The sequence below is a fragment of the Sturnira hondurensis genome, unplaced genomic scaffold (assembly GCF_014824575.4).
Source record: "Sturnira hondurensis isolate 20B ecotype Veracruz unplaced genomic scaffold, ASM1482457v3 Scaffold0013943, whole genome shotgun sequence".
NCBI lineage: Eukaryota > Metazoa > Chordata > Mammalia > Chiroptera > Phyllostomidae > Sturnira > Sturnira hondurensis.
The window spans coordinates 517,756-533,245 of NW_028086574.1; the positions used below are offsets into that span (position 1 = coordinate 517,756).

Genomic DNA, 15,490 nt, shown 5'->3' on the forward strand with positions numbered 1-15,490 from the left:
GTAAGCACTAGGCAGACGCGCGCAGTGGCCGCTGTACTCAGCGAGAAGGACACTGTGTAGACACGCAGGAGCCCTCACTTCGTGTCCGTAGGTAGTGCGGCTTTACGAGAAACGCCCAACAAAACCAGTTTTACCGCGGGCTGAGCGACATAAACAGAGTCCACGCCCTGCGGCATCTCACCTGTGGTAAAATCAAACGGCACCGAACGAAACGAGGTTGCTGGAGGGCTAGCCGTGCTGATGAACCTTTGACAGTTTATACTCACACTGCCATCGGAGAAATCCTGCTGCTGTTTTGCACAAGCACAGGACCTAGGGAGTATTTACATCTGCTCTTTCTTTTCAGGTCTGAAAACCATGCCCGAAACCAAAAAGTCCACCCTTCGCCGGGGGATTTGCGAAGATGAATCTTCCCACGGGGTGATAATGAGAAAATTCGTCAATAATGTTTCACGAAATTCCAAATCTGGAAGGGCGAGGGACTCTAATGATGGGTCACTGAGGTTCCCCACAAGGCCAGATCAGGATTGGAAAGATGTTACCTTCCACAAGAGGGAGCCATTGCTTCAGGAGAGGGCCTGTGAAGGGAATGCTTTTAGGGGAGGCTTTAATTGTGACTCAGACCTCCTTTCCAGGAAGAGAATTCTTGAAAGAAAAAGGCGCTATCAGTTCGACCCGGATGGGAGTGGTTCCGTTCAGGAGCAGAGAGGCAGTCCAAGGAAGAGGCCCTTTGAATGTAGTGACCTGAGAAAACCCATGGGCACGAGCAGCCTTAGCTCCTCCTCCTTCACTGAGTCGCAGCCGCATGATTTTCGGGCGATGCCTTATCTGTGTGATGAGTGTGGCAGGGCGTTCAGTGTGATTTCTGAGTTTGTTGAACATCAGATCATGCACACTAGAGAGAATCTCTATGAGTATGGTGAATCCTTTATTCATAGTGTGGCGGTCAGTGAGGTTCGGAAAACTCAGGCTCGAGGGAAGCGGTTTGAATGTAAGGATTGTGGGGAAACCTTCAGTAAGAGTATCACTCTTCTCGAACATCGCAAAAGCCACTCTAGAGGGTATTTCACAGAATGTAATGATGAGGAGTATGAGGAGCCCTTCATGCCTAGCCCCACTTTCCGTGAGCTTCAGAAAATATATGGGAAAGATAAATTCTATGAGTGTAAGGTGTGCAAGGAAACCTTCCTTCATAGTTCTGCCCTAATTGAACACCAGAAGAAAACCCATGGGTTAGATGACAAAGATGATGAACATGGGGAAACCTTTAAGCCCAGCCCAACCTTTAAGGAGTTTCAGAAAATATATGCTAAAGAGAAAATGTACGAATGTAAGGTGTGTGGGGAGGCCTTCCGTCACAGCTTATCCTTGAAAGAACATCAGAAGATTCACACTAGAGCAAACTTATTTGAAAAGAAGGGTAAAGTATGTGAGGAAACCTTTATTCCAGGTCAGTCCCTTAAAAGGCGCCAGAAAATTTACTCAGCGGAGAAGCTCTATGACTTTAAAGATGGTGGGAGTACCTTTAGGCAAAGCTCAGACCTCAGTGGAAATCACAAAATTCATTCTCAAAAGAGTCTCTATGAAAGCAGAGGCTATGGGAAGTCCGTCATTCATAGTGTGCCCTTCACTGAATCTCAGAAGAGTCATACTATAACAAGACCACCTGAAAATGAAGACGAGAAGGCGTTCACCATTAGCTCTAACCCTGACGATGACCGGAAATTTCCCACGAAAGAAAACATCTGTGAGAGGAAACCAAACGAGAGGTCTGTTATCCATAGCTTAGCCTCTGCTGAAGCTCAGGAAAGTCACAGTGCCCTGGGGCCCAGTAAACATTTCAGTAAAGTGAAAGGGATTGTGGAGTCTGCCATTCCGAGCTCAAGTGTCATCGAACGTCAGGAAGTCCATGCCGAAGAGAAGGCCTCTGAAGGAAAGAAAAATGAGAGGTCTGTTATCCATAGCTTAGCCACTTTCAAACTTCCCAGAAGTCCCAGTGGAAGGGAATGTAATGAGAAGAGAAAGTCCTCCACCTACATCTCAGATCTTCATGGTAAACAACAGAAAACTGCCAGAGTGCGCCCTTACGAAGAGGGTAAAAATAACTCTGTTATACGCAGTGTATCCCATACTGAACCTCCGAAAAGTCTTACCAGACAGGGAGCCAGTGAGTTTAAGAAGGAAGACCAGTCATCTGTGTCCAACTCAAATGCCCATGAACATCAGAAGGCTCACGCTAAGAAGAAAAACATTGAGCGTAAGAACTGTGAGACCTCGGTAATTCACTCTCTACATTTTGGTGAACCTGAAACATTTCGCCCTAGAGAGAAATGCTTTGAATGTCCAGAGTGTGGAGAGTCCTTTGTTCGTAGCTCTGACCTCACTGAGCATCAGAAGATTCACCATAGAAAGAAGCCTCCTGGAAGCCAAAAGTATGAACGATCTGTAATTCGCAGCTTAGCTTCCACTGACCCCCAAAAGAGTTATACTGAACAGCCAGTGCAGACAAGTTATGCTCAACAGTCGGTGGTGATTAGTTATGCTCAACAGCCTGCGCAGACAGGTGATGCTCAACAGCCTGCGCAGACAGGTGATGCTCAACAGCCTGCGCAGACAGGTGATGCTCAACAGCCTGCGCAGACAGGTGATGCTCAACAGCCAGTCCAGCAAGAATGTAAGGGTTGTGGGCAACGCTTTGCTACCATTGAAGACCTTGGTGCACATCAGAAAATCTATGCCCAAGAGGAGTTCCATGGGGGGAAGCTGTTGGGAGACTCTGGAAGCCTTGATGGGCCTGGGCAGGATGAGGAGGATAGGCAGGATGAGGATGAGCAGGAGGATTCTGAGGACACAATCTATGGATGTAAGGACTGTGGGCTGGGCTTCGCGGATCGCGCAGACCTGAAGGACCATCAGAAAGTCCATAATAGGGAGTATCTCACTAGCGCTCGTGAGTACACGCATTCTGTAATTCACACTCATTCCGTCAGTGAATATCAGAGAGAGAACACTGGAGAGCAGCTCTATGAATGCCCGGCATGTGGGGAGTCTTTTGTTCATAGCTCATTTCTTTTTGAGCATCAGAAAGTTCATGAGCAAGATCCATTTTATGGACAGAGGAGGTATGATGAGCCTTTCCTGCAACCTCTGGTCATTAACCCACAGAGGTTTCGTGACTCGCAGAAGAGTCCTTCTACAGCAATGTTTCTTCAGTGCCAGCTGTGTGGACAAGACTTCATTCATGGTTCTGTCTTTAATGAGCACCTGGCACTTCACATGGGAGAGGATTCGCTGGATCAGGGCCAAAGAAGTGGAGATGCCCTGAGTCCAGCCTTACCCCTGACTGAGTCACAGAGAAGTCAGACCGAAGAGCACTATGAATGTGAGACATGTGGAGAATCCTTCCTCACTCAGGCAGACCTGAGGGATCACATGAGAATTCATGAGAAGGATGAGCCCTACGATTATGGGGCTTCCTTCGTGCACACTTCATTTCTTACTGAGCCTCCCAAAAGAGATTCACCATTCTATGAGTGCAAGGACTGTGGGAAGTCCTTTATTCATAACACGGTTCTCACCAAACATCAGAAGCTTCACCTCGAAGAGGAAGAAGCCGCAGCCCAGGAAGTTGAAGCCAACGTGCTCGTTCCCCGAGAAGTTCTGCGGATCCAGGGGTCCAATGAGGAAGCCGCTGAGCCGGAGGTGGAGGCCGCTGAGCCGGAGGTGGAGGTTGCTGAGCCCAATGTGGAAGCTGCTGAGCCCAACGGGGAGGCGGAAGGGCCAGAGGGGGAGGCTGCCGAGCCCGATGGAGAAGCAGAGCAACCCAATGGAGAGGCAGAGCAGCCTAATGGGGATGCCGACGAGCCAGATGGGGTGGGGATTGAAGACCCGGAAGAGAGAGCAGAAGAGCCAGAGGGAAAGGCTGAGGAGGCAGAGGGGGACGCTGATGAGCCAGATGGTGCAGGGATTGAAGACCCAGAAGAAGAAGGAGAAGATCAAGAGATTGAAGTGGAAGAGCCATACTATGACTGCAGGGAGTGTGGAGAAACCTTCGCTTCCAACTCAGCCTATGGGGAGCACCTGAAGACCCATGCCAGGGTGATCATATTCGAGGCTGGAAATGGGTATGGGGAAGGCTCGCGCTACACCGAGCATGCCAGCCCCAGCACTAGTGACCACGATAGGGCTGATGACAAGTATTTCAAATGTGATGTCTGCGGGCAGCTCTTTGGGGACCGCCTGTCTCTTGCTAGGCACCAGAATAACCATACTGGCTAAGAATACAAGTGTAAAGATCGGAAAACCTTTACTTCAAACTTAAACCTCACGGGGAATTCAAACCAATTCATAATAATGTCAGAAAGAAGCTTCTCTTGGCTTTTAACATCAGACAACTGGGACTGGAAAGGAACTGAAGGTGGCGGAGGTTCCATCGGCCTCAGCTGTCCCCATCCCACCCCAGTGTGCATGGGGGGGAAGCACAGCACACACCTTACTTTCCCTCCGAGTGGTCAGATTGAGGGGAAGCCAGAGGAGACTCTGAGACTGCAGAATGAGCCCCAGCCACCTGTAAATGACGTTTCCCTAGCCTATACGTGATTTTCCTGGGATGCATAAAAAATAGCAAATCATAGCAAGACAGGGATCACAAATCTTTGGATTTAATGTGATACATAGTTACAGTTTACTGTGCAGAATTACCTGGGATGCTTCGATTTGGCAGGGAGTCGGGGGGGGGATGAGCAATGAATTAGAATATGTTTGTAAGCCTCTTAGATCCTGTGAAAGATTTATTGTGCATTATTTTAACCCCTTCAGTATATTTTTTAGTATATTGTGTGTTATTCCTTACTCTTAAGTGTTCTTGTAAGAGTGTAGGCATGGAAGATAAAATATCTTTTACTCTGTGCTGTTTCAGAAGAGAAGCGCTTTGGCCTTCATTTTCCACCATCACAGCACGTTGGAGCCTAATGCTGTCTAAGCCTTTGAATTATGTGGGTTGACCTTTTGTGACCCAAACCGATCCCTTGCTACATTGTACCTTGAAGTGATTTTCACGCAAACTTTTTAGCCAACTTAATGTGTAGTTATTCAGTAGTGAGTTCACAGAAGCCGAAGCTTTTCCCTGTAAATGTTGCTTCTTTGCCTTTAAAAGAATGGGTTCCAACCGTTACTAGAACAAGGCAGTTCCTGGTGAAGGTTGGTTGAGAGCCATAGGAAGAGGCCCTCATGTTGTAAATAAAGATGCAGGTAACAACTTTCTTTCATCACTTCTTTGTGCGCTTCCTGCCTTAAGTGATCAGTAAGTAGCAGTGTAGCCTTGTTAGAATGTACTGTTAGAATGTACTGCCGTGAGTCCGTTGGCACCTGGGTGCCCAGGAGCTAGTATCCTTAGAGCTTTCTCTTGCTGAACTTAATTCTTGTCCTCGCTTCTCTGACCCTCAATCCCGTGTCTAACTTGCATTTTTTTTAAAGCTTGCTTTACAGTCAGCCCAAGCTTAACATGGACTCAGGTTCCCCAGCAGCCTTAATGAATTTGTTTTGTTATCATCTGTTCCTTCCTCTTTCAGTCCTCCTAAGTACTTCCGAGCTGTCCATCAGTGTTGTGTTGGTCCGATTGCCTTAGTTTTCTACTCGTTACAGATAGGCCTCATAGCTTGTGGTTTTCTGTATCTTGTCATGTGGACCACCTGTGTTCCTTTTGCTTCCCCTCACATAATGACTATTGAGACATTTGGGGGCTTTGAGTTGGTGGGGGAAAAAATTTCAAAACTTAAAAAAAATTAAAGTGGATCTGTAGAAGTAGTAAGCGAAAGAGCAGGTAATTTGGGCAAGAAAACTAAAATACTTTCTTGGGAACGTGCCCAATCTCACTCTCCTAGATCCCGCACCGCACCGTTAGGGCTCGAGGAGAGAGTGTCGGAGCTGCTGGTACCGCCAAAGTCCCGGGGGATTTGGGGCTGAGAGGGCAGAGGAGACCCGAGTAAGGCAAAGGGAGTCCCAGCCTAGCAGCAGACCTCGGAGAGTGAGAAAGCAGACGAAAGGAATGTCAGGAGCAGACTGGAAGGACAAGTCGGGGAGGCTATGTCCTGGGCAGTTGAGGAGGGGCCATTTTGGTGGCATGGTGTAGTTTGAATGCCAGCTGCATAGAAAGACTGGTCGGAACGGACATCCAAGGAAAGGAGCAGTGAGGTGCTGCCTCAGAGGAGGGCTGTTAAATCTCGAGCTGTTGCTGACGCTGAGGTCAGCTTGGGTTCATCACTGCTGGCGGAATGAACTGGTAGGGACTTTTCAGAAAACACCTTGCCACGTGTCAGGGTGTCCGTTTCAACCTTGTGTCTGTGCAAAATTAGGAACGAGTTAAATGCCAAACAATAGGGAGAATGATTAAGCAAACATATCTGTGATTCTTACGCAGCTGTTTAAAAATGATAATCATGAAGAGTTATGTAGTAATGTGGAAATATATTTACAGAATATTAAGTGGAAAAAGCAGGACACAGAATTATATTTATACTGCAATTATAACTGTTTTAAAATGTATGCTTATAGTCAACAGCTGTTGTGTTGTTGTTGTTGTAGGCTTATAGTGGAGCATTATTTTCTTAAATTCCTTGATATTCCTTATGGTAGTGTCACTAAAAAGTTTATAGTCATGTCTCCATTGTGAACATAATTTGAACTCATTATCAGACACTTGGAAAATAAAAAGGGAGGAAAAAAAACCTCATTCCCACCATCCAAAGACATACACTCTTTAGTATATTGTTTCTTGTTTCTGTGCACAGGTTTATGATTATAACTGTCAAAACATGTATTCAAAAATAGATGTTATGTTATCTTTGTAGAACTATGGTTAAACACTTCCATCTTAACGTTCCTTATTAATAGTGTTCTGATAACTAAAGTTTATTATGTGTGTTTCCATTACGAGCTCAATACATACCCAGAGGAAAAATTGGAAAAGGAAAAAAATCACCCATATTCCCAGCATCCAGCAACTGTTAACATCTTGATCTGTGTCCTGTTTTGTTTCAGTGCACAAGCTTGTGATTATGAGTGTTGAATATGTATGCATAAAGTCCAAGGTGGAAAAATTGAAAAATCATTAAAATAGTGTTGTCATTGTGGGATTATGGTTAAATATTTTGTCTCAAATTCTTTGAATGATGTTTGGTGTTTTGGTATTAAATCTTCTGTATGATTTAAAAATATAATACATATTCATAGAAAATTTGGGGAGATTCAGTAAAGTAGAAGGAAGTCACCCATATTCCCAGCACCTAATGATTAACTCCTGTTAAATTCTGTCTGTACACCTGTCTGATTGTTAGGGCATTAATGATAAGTATGCATAGAATCAAAGATGGGGAGAAATCTGGAAAATAATTAAGAAATAGGGGTGTGGTTATGGGATTATGGTTAATCTTTTGTCTTTGTTTCCTTGAATAGTCTTTATCATAGTGTTTGGTAACGCACCTTTATTACATGTATTTCCATTATAAACACAGAACGTGTTCACTATAGAACGTTTAAAGTTGCAGAGACGTAGAAGAGAAACTCACCCATATTTTCATCATCCAAAGACTGTGGTTAATTAACATCTTGATATTTTTTCATCTTGTTTCTGTGCACAGGTTTTTGGTTTGTTAATATGGTTGTGGTTATATCTATCTGTAATAGTGTCAACAATAAAAGTAAAGTTAAAAATAAGGTATTTCTCAGTCTCTTTTGTCTATTTTAAGAGTTTGGGGTTATTAAATACAGTGGGGGGTTTTTAATTAAAATTACACATCCAGAGTATTTGTGCCTTCTTAGGCCTTAAAGTCTGCCTCACAAATCTTTTTTTTTTTTTAAGATTTTATTTATTTATCTTTAGAGCGGAAGGGAAGGAGAGAGGGAGAGAAATATCAATGTATGGTTGCCTCTCGGGCGTCCCCTGCTGGGAACTGGCCTGCAACCCAGGCATGTGCCCTGACTGGGAATTGAACTGCAATACTATGGTTCGCAGGCCTGCGCTCAATCCACTGAGCTACACCAGCCAGGTCACAAATCTTATTTCAGTTTTGAGTATTACATATTTCAATAATTCTGAGGGCTTTTAACACTACACGTTTCCACATTGTGAACTGCATTTATGAAATTTAAAATGCTAAAAGTAGCATTTTTAAACTTGGTAATAACCACAAACATATTTCAGCTACTTGAGTTGGCATCTAAAATTTTAATCTTTAAATATGAGATTCAAGAAATAAGAGTGATCCTTTAACATAAAAATGTTAACATCATGGCTAAGCATCTCTTTAAAGTTTGTATTCCTAAATCTTGGCTGGGGTCAGAAGGTGTCATTTCCCTCTTTTTTAACCTGAACTCACCACCAGAAACATTCCAGGAAATTTGATAGGTTATCATCCCAGGTAATTGGTAGATAATTTTTAAATACGCTTATAATTCCATCATGACCAGACGTTTTCCAGATTGCTCACTGGATAACCATCGGCTATGGCTGTGCATTGCATCATATATAATTTAGATTTTGCTCCTGTGGGGTTTGACAATGGCAGAGTCCTGCGTTCTTTTATATTCTCAGAACTTATTTATATTACAATGAAGATCCATTCTACTTGGGTTATCTCTTGGTGGCATCTGACTCTGGTCACAGCTCGGATGGTCCTATGAGAAGAACAAGAGTGTAGGTCACGGTGAGAAGGTCAGTTCTCATTTACAATCGATTTCCTTAAGAGTACATTTTGACTGGCTGGTGTAGCTCAGTGGATTGAGCACAGGCCTGTGAACCACACGATCGCGGTTCGATTCCCAGTAGGGCACATGCCTGGGTTGCAGGCTGGTTCCCTGCAGGCCAACTCCCAGCAGGGGACGCAGGAAAGGCAACCATACATTGAAGATAAATAAATAAAATTTTCTTAAAAAAAGTACATTTTGGAAGGAAGGAGATTAAGGGGATGAAGTGTAGGTCATTGGGAGTTGCCTGATTAGCACTTACACTCTCGGGAATTCCTCCACTCGAACTTCTGTTGCCGAGAAAACTACTCCCACACCACCGTGTTTATTCCGTGAGCTTTGATCCGTCCCTGGCCTCAGCTGATTGGCCCTCGTGGGATCCCGGTGTCCAGACTCGGAGTAAGGGCTGCCTGTGTGGTCATGTAGGCTGGGCTGGGCGTGCTGATGAACAATCCCGGAATCAGGTCACATGCCAGAGGGAAGCTTGGTTCCTTGGGGCTCACCCACCCCAGGGCCATGTGAATCCTTGGGTTCCCTGAGTCCTCCTGCATTTTTATTATCACCCCCTCTCACATTAGATGGCTTTGCTTTGCTGTAGTTTTTGCTGCTTTTACTAGCACCAAATCCCTTCCCCTTTCTGGGACTACTCGGTTTTGTGAGAACACCACAGCGCTCTGCCCTGCCCCTTCCAAAGGCTTAGCTGGGTGTCGTTCAGGCTCCCTGAACAGATGGGCACAGGGGTTTTTCCAGTGTCAGCACTGACCTTTACTAATTTCTGTCACACAGGTAGCCAGGTTTGTGCTGGTAGCCTGTGCTTCTTCAGGCCTGTTTAGCTCTTCTTTGATCCTCTGAGCCACCCAGTATCCTCCCAATCTATTCCTTTTTTTTTTCTTTTTTTAGAGAGGGGAAGGGAAGGAGAATGAGAGGGAGAGAAATATATCAATAAGTGGCTGCCTCTCGTGCCCCCTCCTGGGGACCTGGCCTGCAACCCAGTAATGTGCCCTGACTGGGGATCAAACAGGTGACCTCTGGTTCACAGGCGGTCACTCCGTCTGCTGAGCCACACCAGCCAGGACCCAACCTATTTCTTATTGGCTTTATTTACATGGCCAGAGTTAGTTATTTGTAACCCAAAGGAGCCCTAATATAGAAATTGATACAGACTGGTGTGGTAAACACACAAAGCAATATACAGATGATATAGTGTATAATTGTATACATGAAAACTACATAATTTTATTAACCAATGTCGCCTCAATAAATTCAATTTTTAAAAAAGAAACCAGTATAAAAATTGATACCAGAGAATTTTTTTTCAATTAAATATTGGATCTTGGGATAGGAAACTAGAAGACCAGGGCATGTGGAAGTAAGATACCTAATTATTGCCTGTGATTGGTTATCTGTAATCATCTGCTTCCTGGGATGAATAGCTGCTGTCAGAGACAAATCCAAAGACTAGGCAGGGTGTCCATCCTGCAGCCCGTGGGCCACATGTGGTCCAGGACGGCTATGAATGCGGCCCAACACAAAACTGTAAACTCACTTAAAACCTTTTTTTTCCTCATCTGTTTTCCTTAGTGTTTATGTATTTAATGTGTGACCCAAAACAACGCTTCTTCCAGTGTGGCCCAGAGACACCAGAAGGTTGTACACCCCTGTAGGAAAAGAATGTCGAAATCAGAGGCTTAGGAGGGGATCTTACTCAAGCACCTCAATTCTGCAGCCAAATCCACAGCCTCACACTGTTCCTACTGTGAAAAATTTGGGTGGCCCTCGGGCAACAGGATTCCGACAGTCAGAATGGTGGTACCTAGGGGACTTGGAAAGACTGACACGACGCTGAAGCTCCAAACCCATCAAGATACTCACCTCACCACTTCCTTTCCACACCAGAGAAAGCTGAGTAGGGTGCCGACGGTTGGAATGTTTTCTGATCTCTGTCGTGATGGAAGGAACTCAAATATTGAAAAGGGGGTCGCTTCTTACGGGAAGCGAGGCTGGTAAAATCAGATCCTCAGGGAGTTCTGACACAGATTCTTGGGTGTGATGCCCCCCGAAGTGATTGACATAACAAAATGAGTCAAAGTCTAGGTGGGAAATGGGTAGGTAATGTCACCCACACCAGAGTCCCAGCCCCCTTGAAACAGTTTATAAACAGAGACCAGAATTCAGAGACCCTTGGGATAGGGCACTGCTATATCTAACGCTTCTGCCTTCCCCCTCATCTTCTGCAATGGGACCTGCAGCATTTTACATAGATAACTCTTTTATTGATTAAAAAAACACACACAGACTTTTCAAGGACCAGTAGATGTTGCATCTAAACACACACTAATTCTTGGGGGGAATGCTCAAGGGGAAGAGCAATTAAAATATAACATTTTGTCTGCAGTCATGCCAGCTCCCCAGAACTGGGCTATGCGTCTCCTAGTTACACCATCCAAATGCTTCACTGGGTTTAAGTCACAACCCCTGCCCTACCTGCCTCAGGAAGATGTGAGTGAGAAGGAAGCCAAGACTGGTACTGTATCCACCAGGCAGACATCTGGGGGCAGGTTGATCGTACCCAGCTCCTTTACCATACAGCTTACCAAACATTGTATCTTCAATCAGACACTTGTTCTGGATGTAGGTTCTCCTTTCCCTGCCCACTAGCCTCTTTACAACATCTTTAGGCTTACTGCACGCTTCGTGTCTCATTTTTGTAGCATTTGTAACAATTATCAGTCATAGTAATGTCGAACAACAAGCAACCATGAAACCTCAGACACACGATAAGTGTTTATTTCTCACGTATCTAAGATCAGCTGAAATTGATTAAGCGGCTCTGCTTGTCTTTCTAGGCTTGTTTGCACATCGAGGGGTTGGCTGGCTGTAAGGTGAAAGAGGCTACTTTTAGCTAGGGGCGGGCAGGAGATTTAGCTACATGTCTGTCATCCTTTTGAGACTAGCGGACTACCTCCTTATGGTGATGCAAGAAATGCAAGAGAACAAGTGGAAATACACAAGGCCTCTTGCATCCAGCTTGGAACTTGTACCATCACTATTCCCAATTATATTCTATTGGCCAAACCAAGTCACCGGGGCAGGGATGGGGGATATACTCGACCTTCAAAAGAATTCTAAAGCCACATGAGAAAGTTTTTCTTTAAATTTTTGTTTATTGATTCGAGAGAGAGAAACATCAATTTGTTGTTTTACCCACTTATGCATTCACTGGTTGATTTTTGTGTGTGCCCTGCCTGGGGATGGAACCCACAATCTTGGCATATCAGGGCAATGCTCTAACCAGCTGAGCTACCTGGCCAGGGCCAGAGTTTGTTTTGCATGAGCCATTATAGAGGCAGCAGATGCCCCAGACAGCAAGAGTGGCCCCACCAAGCTCCTTTCTCGGGAACGACACTCAGCATGTCTGCAGCAAGCCATCACAGCTTTGAACTATGTCTGTGGGCATCTGTGCTTTATCTTGACTTATTTTGTGTATCTATTTTCAAGATGTGTTCTAGGTAATTATTTCTTTTATTTTTTAAACATTTTATTTATCTTTAGAAGGGAAGGGAAGGAGAGAGGAAGGAAACATCAATGTATGGTTGCTTCTCGTGCATTCCCTGCAGGCAACTGGCCCCTGCAGGAAACTGGCCTGCAACCCAAGCATGTGCCCTGACTGGGAATCGAACCGCAATCCTCTGGTTCGCAGGCCCGCGCTCAATCCACTGAGCTACACCAGCCAGGGCAGGTAATTATTTCTTCATTTTACACCATTTCAGCTTTTGAAAGGTTTAAAGGAACACTCTACTTTCACTGCTTTTATATAGCAAGGGAAATAAGTACTAACAAACTGAAATTGACAGCACATTAAAAGGATCATATTCCACAGCTTTCCTTTCTACTCTAGGCCCCAGTGGCTGCTGTCGAAATGGGCAAATTTATGAAACCCAGGGAGGCGGTGCCGGTCTTGACTGGACCCTACTCCGGAGGCAAAGTGGTCATTGCGAACAGCATTGATGATGACACATCAGACCGTCCCTACGGGCATGCTCTGGGGGCTGGGACTGACCACTACCCCAGCACAGAGACAGCTGCCATGGACAAGAAGAAAACTGCCAAGAGGTCTAAGATCAAGTCTTTTGTGAAAATTTACAACTACAATCACCTCAGGCCTACAAGGTGCTATGTGGATATCCCCTCGGACGAAACTGTTGTCAGCAAGGACACCTTCAGAGACCCTGCTCTGAAATGCAAGACTTGACAGGAGGACAAGGTCAAGTTTGAAGAGAGGTGCAAGACCAGCAAGAACAAATGGTTCTTCCAGAAGTTGCAGTTTTAGGTCTTTGTTTCAGTCATTAAAATTTTTTTTAAAAAGAATCATATACCATGATTGAGTGGGAGTTATTTCTGGAATGCAAGGATAATTCAACCACAACATAATAAAAGCCAAATATGAGAAACCTACAACTGACATCATACTTAACAATTAAAAACTGAAAGCCTTTTCTCTAAGGTCAGGAACAAGACAAGGACGTCCACTCTCCCACACACCTATATAACCTGCTACTGACAATCCTAGACAGAGCAATCAGGCAAGAAAAAGAAACAACAGGAATCTAAATTGTAAAGAAAAAGTAAAAGTCCTTTTTTTTTACCATGCAATGTAAGATATTCATAGGTTCTGAGGATTAGAATGTAGATATCTTTGGGGACCCATTATTCTACCTCATTCTCCCCTCTTAGTTTGGAAAAGAAGGAAGAGGAAAAATGTTCCCTACTTTGTTTTCTAGAGTAAGAAGGGGTGGAGCTGTCCTTCTGAATGTGTCTCTTAAGGTCAAATGCTGCCTAGATCAAGGGTTAAGAGCATCCTTCCTAGAACTAAGCTCAGTCTGAGTTCAAATCCAAGTTTCCCATCTCATAGGTACTCTGTGCTTTTATTTTCTGCAAAATAGAAACAATAACATCTCTCCAGGGCTGCTGCATAATCCCAGGGCCGGGGGAGGGCAGTGTAAAATTAAAATGTGGCAATCTCATGTTCAGACTTATTAAGAATTCCAGTCCTGGCTGTTGTTGCTCAGTGGATTGAGCACCAGCCTGCAAACCAAAGGGCTGTGGGTTCTATTCCCAGTTACAGCACATGCCTGGGTTGCAGGCCACGTCCCCAGTGAAGGGTATGTGAGAAGCAACCACACGTGGATATTTCTCTCCCTGTCTTTCTCTTTCCCTTCCCCTCTCTCTAAAAAGAAATAAAATCTTTAAAAAAAATAAAAAGGAATTCCAGACATGCACAGCAGAGCATAAAACCTACCTAGGGACACACCTTGATTCCCATCCACCACACCCAGGAAAAAGGGGTATTCTGGGGCTTGGGTGTGGTTAGCAGATGGAACTGGTGATGCAGTGAGCCCAGAGTTCAGGTTCTCCTCTCTCTCCACCTTGTCAAACAACCAGGAGAGGCAGGTCCCAATGGCCTGCAACTACCATCCAATTGAACTGTGAGAGAGGGAACAAGAGCCCTGTCTCACCTCATACTTTGTGGCACAATCCTCCTAAGTGAGAGGCACGAACCTCTCCAGGCAGTGACTCTGACCTGGACCTGAAGGAACGCTACCTTCACCCAGCCCCATAAATCCAGGGAAGGGGTAGAAGGGATCACCCAGACCAAGCCCCTCAAAGGCCTTCTAGGGTTGAGTGTTCTGCCATGGGCTCCAGCCACTCTCCTTTTTTTTAATTTTTTCTTTTTAAAAATATTTTATTGTTTATGCTATTATAGTTGTCCCAATTCTTTTCCCTCTGCCCGCTCCACCCAGCCTGCCCCCCACTTCCATAGTCAATCCCCACACCATTGTCCATGTCCATGGGTCCTTCATATATATGTTCTTTGACTTATTCCTTCACCTTCTTTCAATCAGTCCCTCCCTCCCTCCTCCCCTTTTACAGCTGTCAGTTCCACAATTCTATAACTCTGGTTCTATTTTGCTAGTTAGTTTATTTTGTTCATTAGATTCCTCTTTTTAAAAAATATTTTATTGATTATGCTATTACAGTTGTCTCATTTCCCCCCTTCACTCCCCTCCACCCTGCACACCCTCTCCCACCCACATTCTCCCCCTTTAGTTTATGTCCGTGTGTCATACTTGTAAGTCCTTTAGCTTCTACATTTCCTATACAATTCTTGTCCTCCCCCTGTCTGTTTTCTACCTACTGTCTATGCTACTTGTTCTCTGTACCTTCTCCCCCCTTCTCCTCCTCCCACTCCCCTGTTGCTAACTCTCCATGTGATCTCCATTTCTGTGGTTCTGTTCCTGTTCTAGTTATTTGCTTAGTTCGTTTTTGTTTTAGGTGTGGTTGTTAATAACTGTGAGTTTGTTGTCTTTTTGCTGTTTGTATTTTTTATCTTCTTTTTCTTAGATAAGTCCCTTTAACATTTCATATAATAAGGGCTTGGTGATGATGAATTCCTTGAACTTGACCTTATCTGAGAAGCACTTTATCTGTCCTTCTATTCTAAATGAAAGCTTTGCTGCATAGAGCAACCTTGGATGTAGGTCCTTGCATTTCATGACTTGAAGTACTTCTTTCCAGCCCCTTCTTGCCTGGAAGGTCTCTTTTGAGAAATCCGCTGACAGTCTGATGGGAACTCCTTTGTAGGTGACTGTCTCCTTATCTCTTGCTGCTTCTAGGATTCTCTCCTTCATTTTAATCTTGGCTAATGTAATTATGATGTGCCTTGGTGTGTTCTTCCTTGGGTCTAACT

At 44.6% G+C, this 15,490-nt stretch overlaps 2 protein-coding genes across 7 annotated transcripts in view; both read left to right on the plus strand.

Moving 5' to 3' along the window:
- Positions 1–7,717, plus strand: part of PEG3 (paternally expressed 3) — a 29,070-nt gene extending 21,353 nt beyond the window's left edge. For 5 of the 6 annotated variants that reach the window (XM_037062328.1, XM_037062332.1, XM_037062333.1 and 2 more), the window contains one exon: positions 347–7,717. In XM_037062328.1, coding sequence (XP_036918223.1) covers positions 347–4,278 — 3,932 coding nt within the window. In that variant the 3' untranslated portion in view covers positions 4,279–7,717. The remainder of the gene's footprint in view (positions 1–346) is intronic. The other variant, XM_037062331.1, reaches the window with a different exon arrangement.
- Positions 7,718–12,628: 4,911 nt separating this feature from the next.
- Positions 12,629–12,994, plus strand: LOC118998246 (60S ribosomal protein L27-like). The gene has a single exon (XM_037062295.1). The coding sequence runs from the start codon at positions 12,662–12,664 to the stop codon at positions 12,992–12,994; it is 333 nt and encodes a 110-aa protein (XP_036918190.1). The 5' UTR covers positions 12,629–12,661.
- The last annotated feature ends 2,496 nt before the right edge of the window (positions 12,995–15,490 follow it).

Coding starts and splice junctions, on each gene's coding strand:
- LOC118998246 (XM_037062295.1), top strand. CDS start 12,662: ATGGGCAAATTTATGAAACCCAGGGAGGCGGTGCCGGTCTTGACTGGA.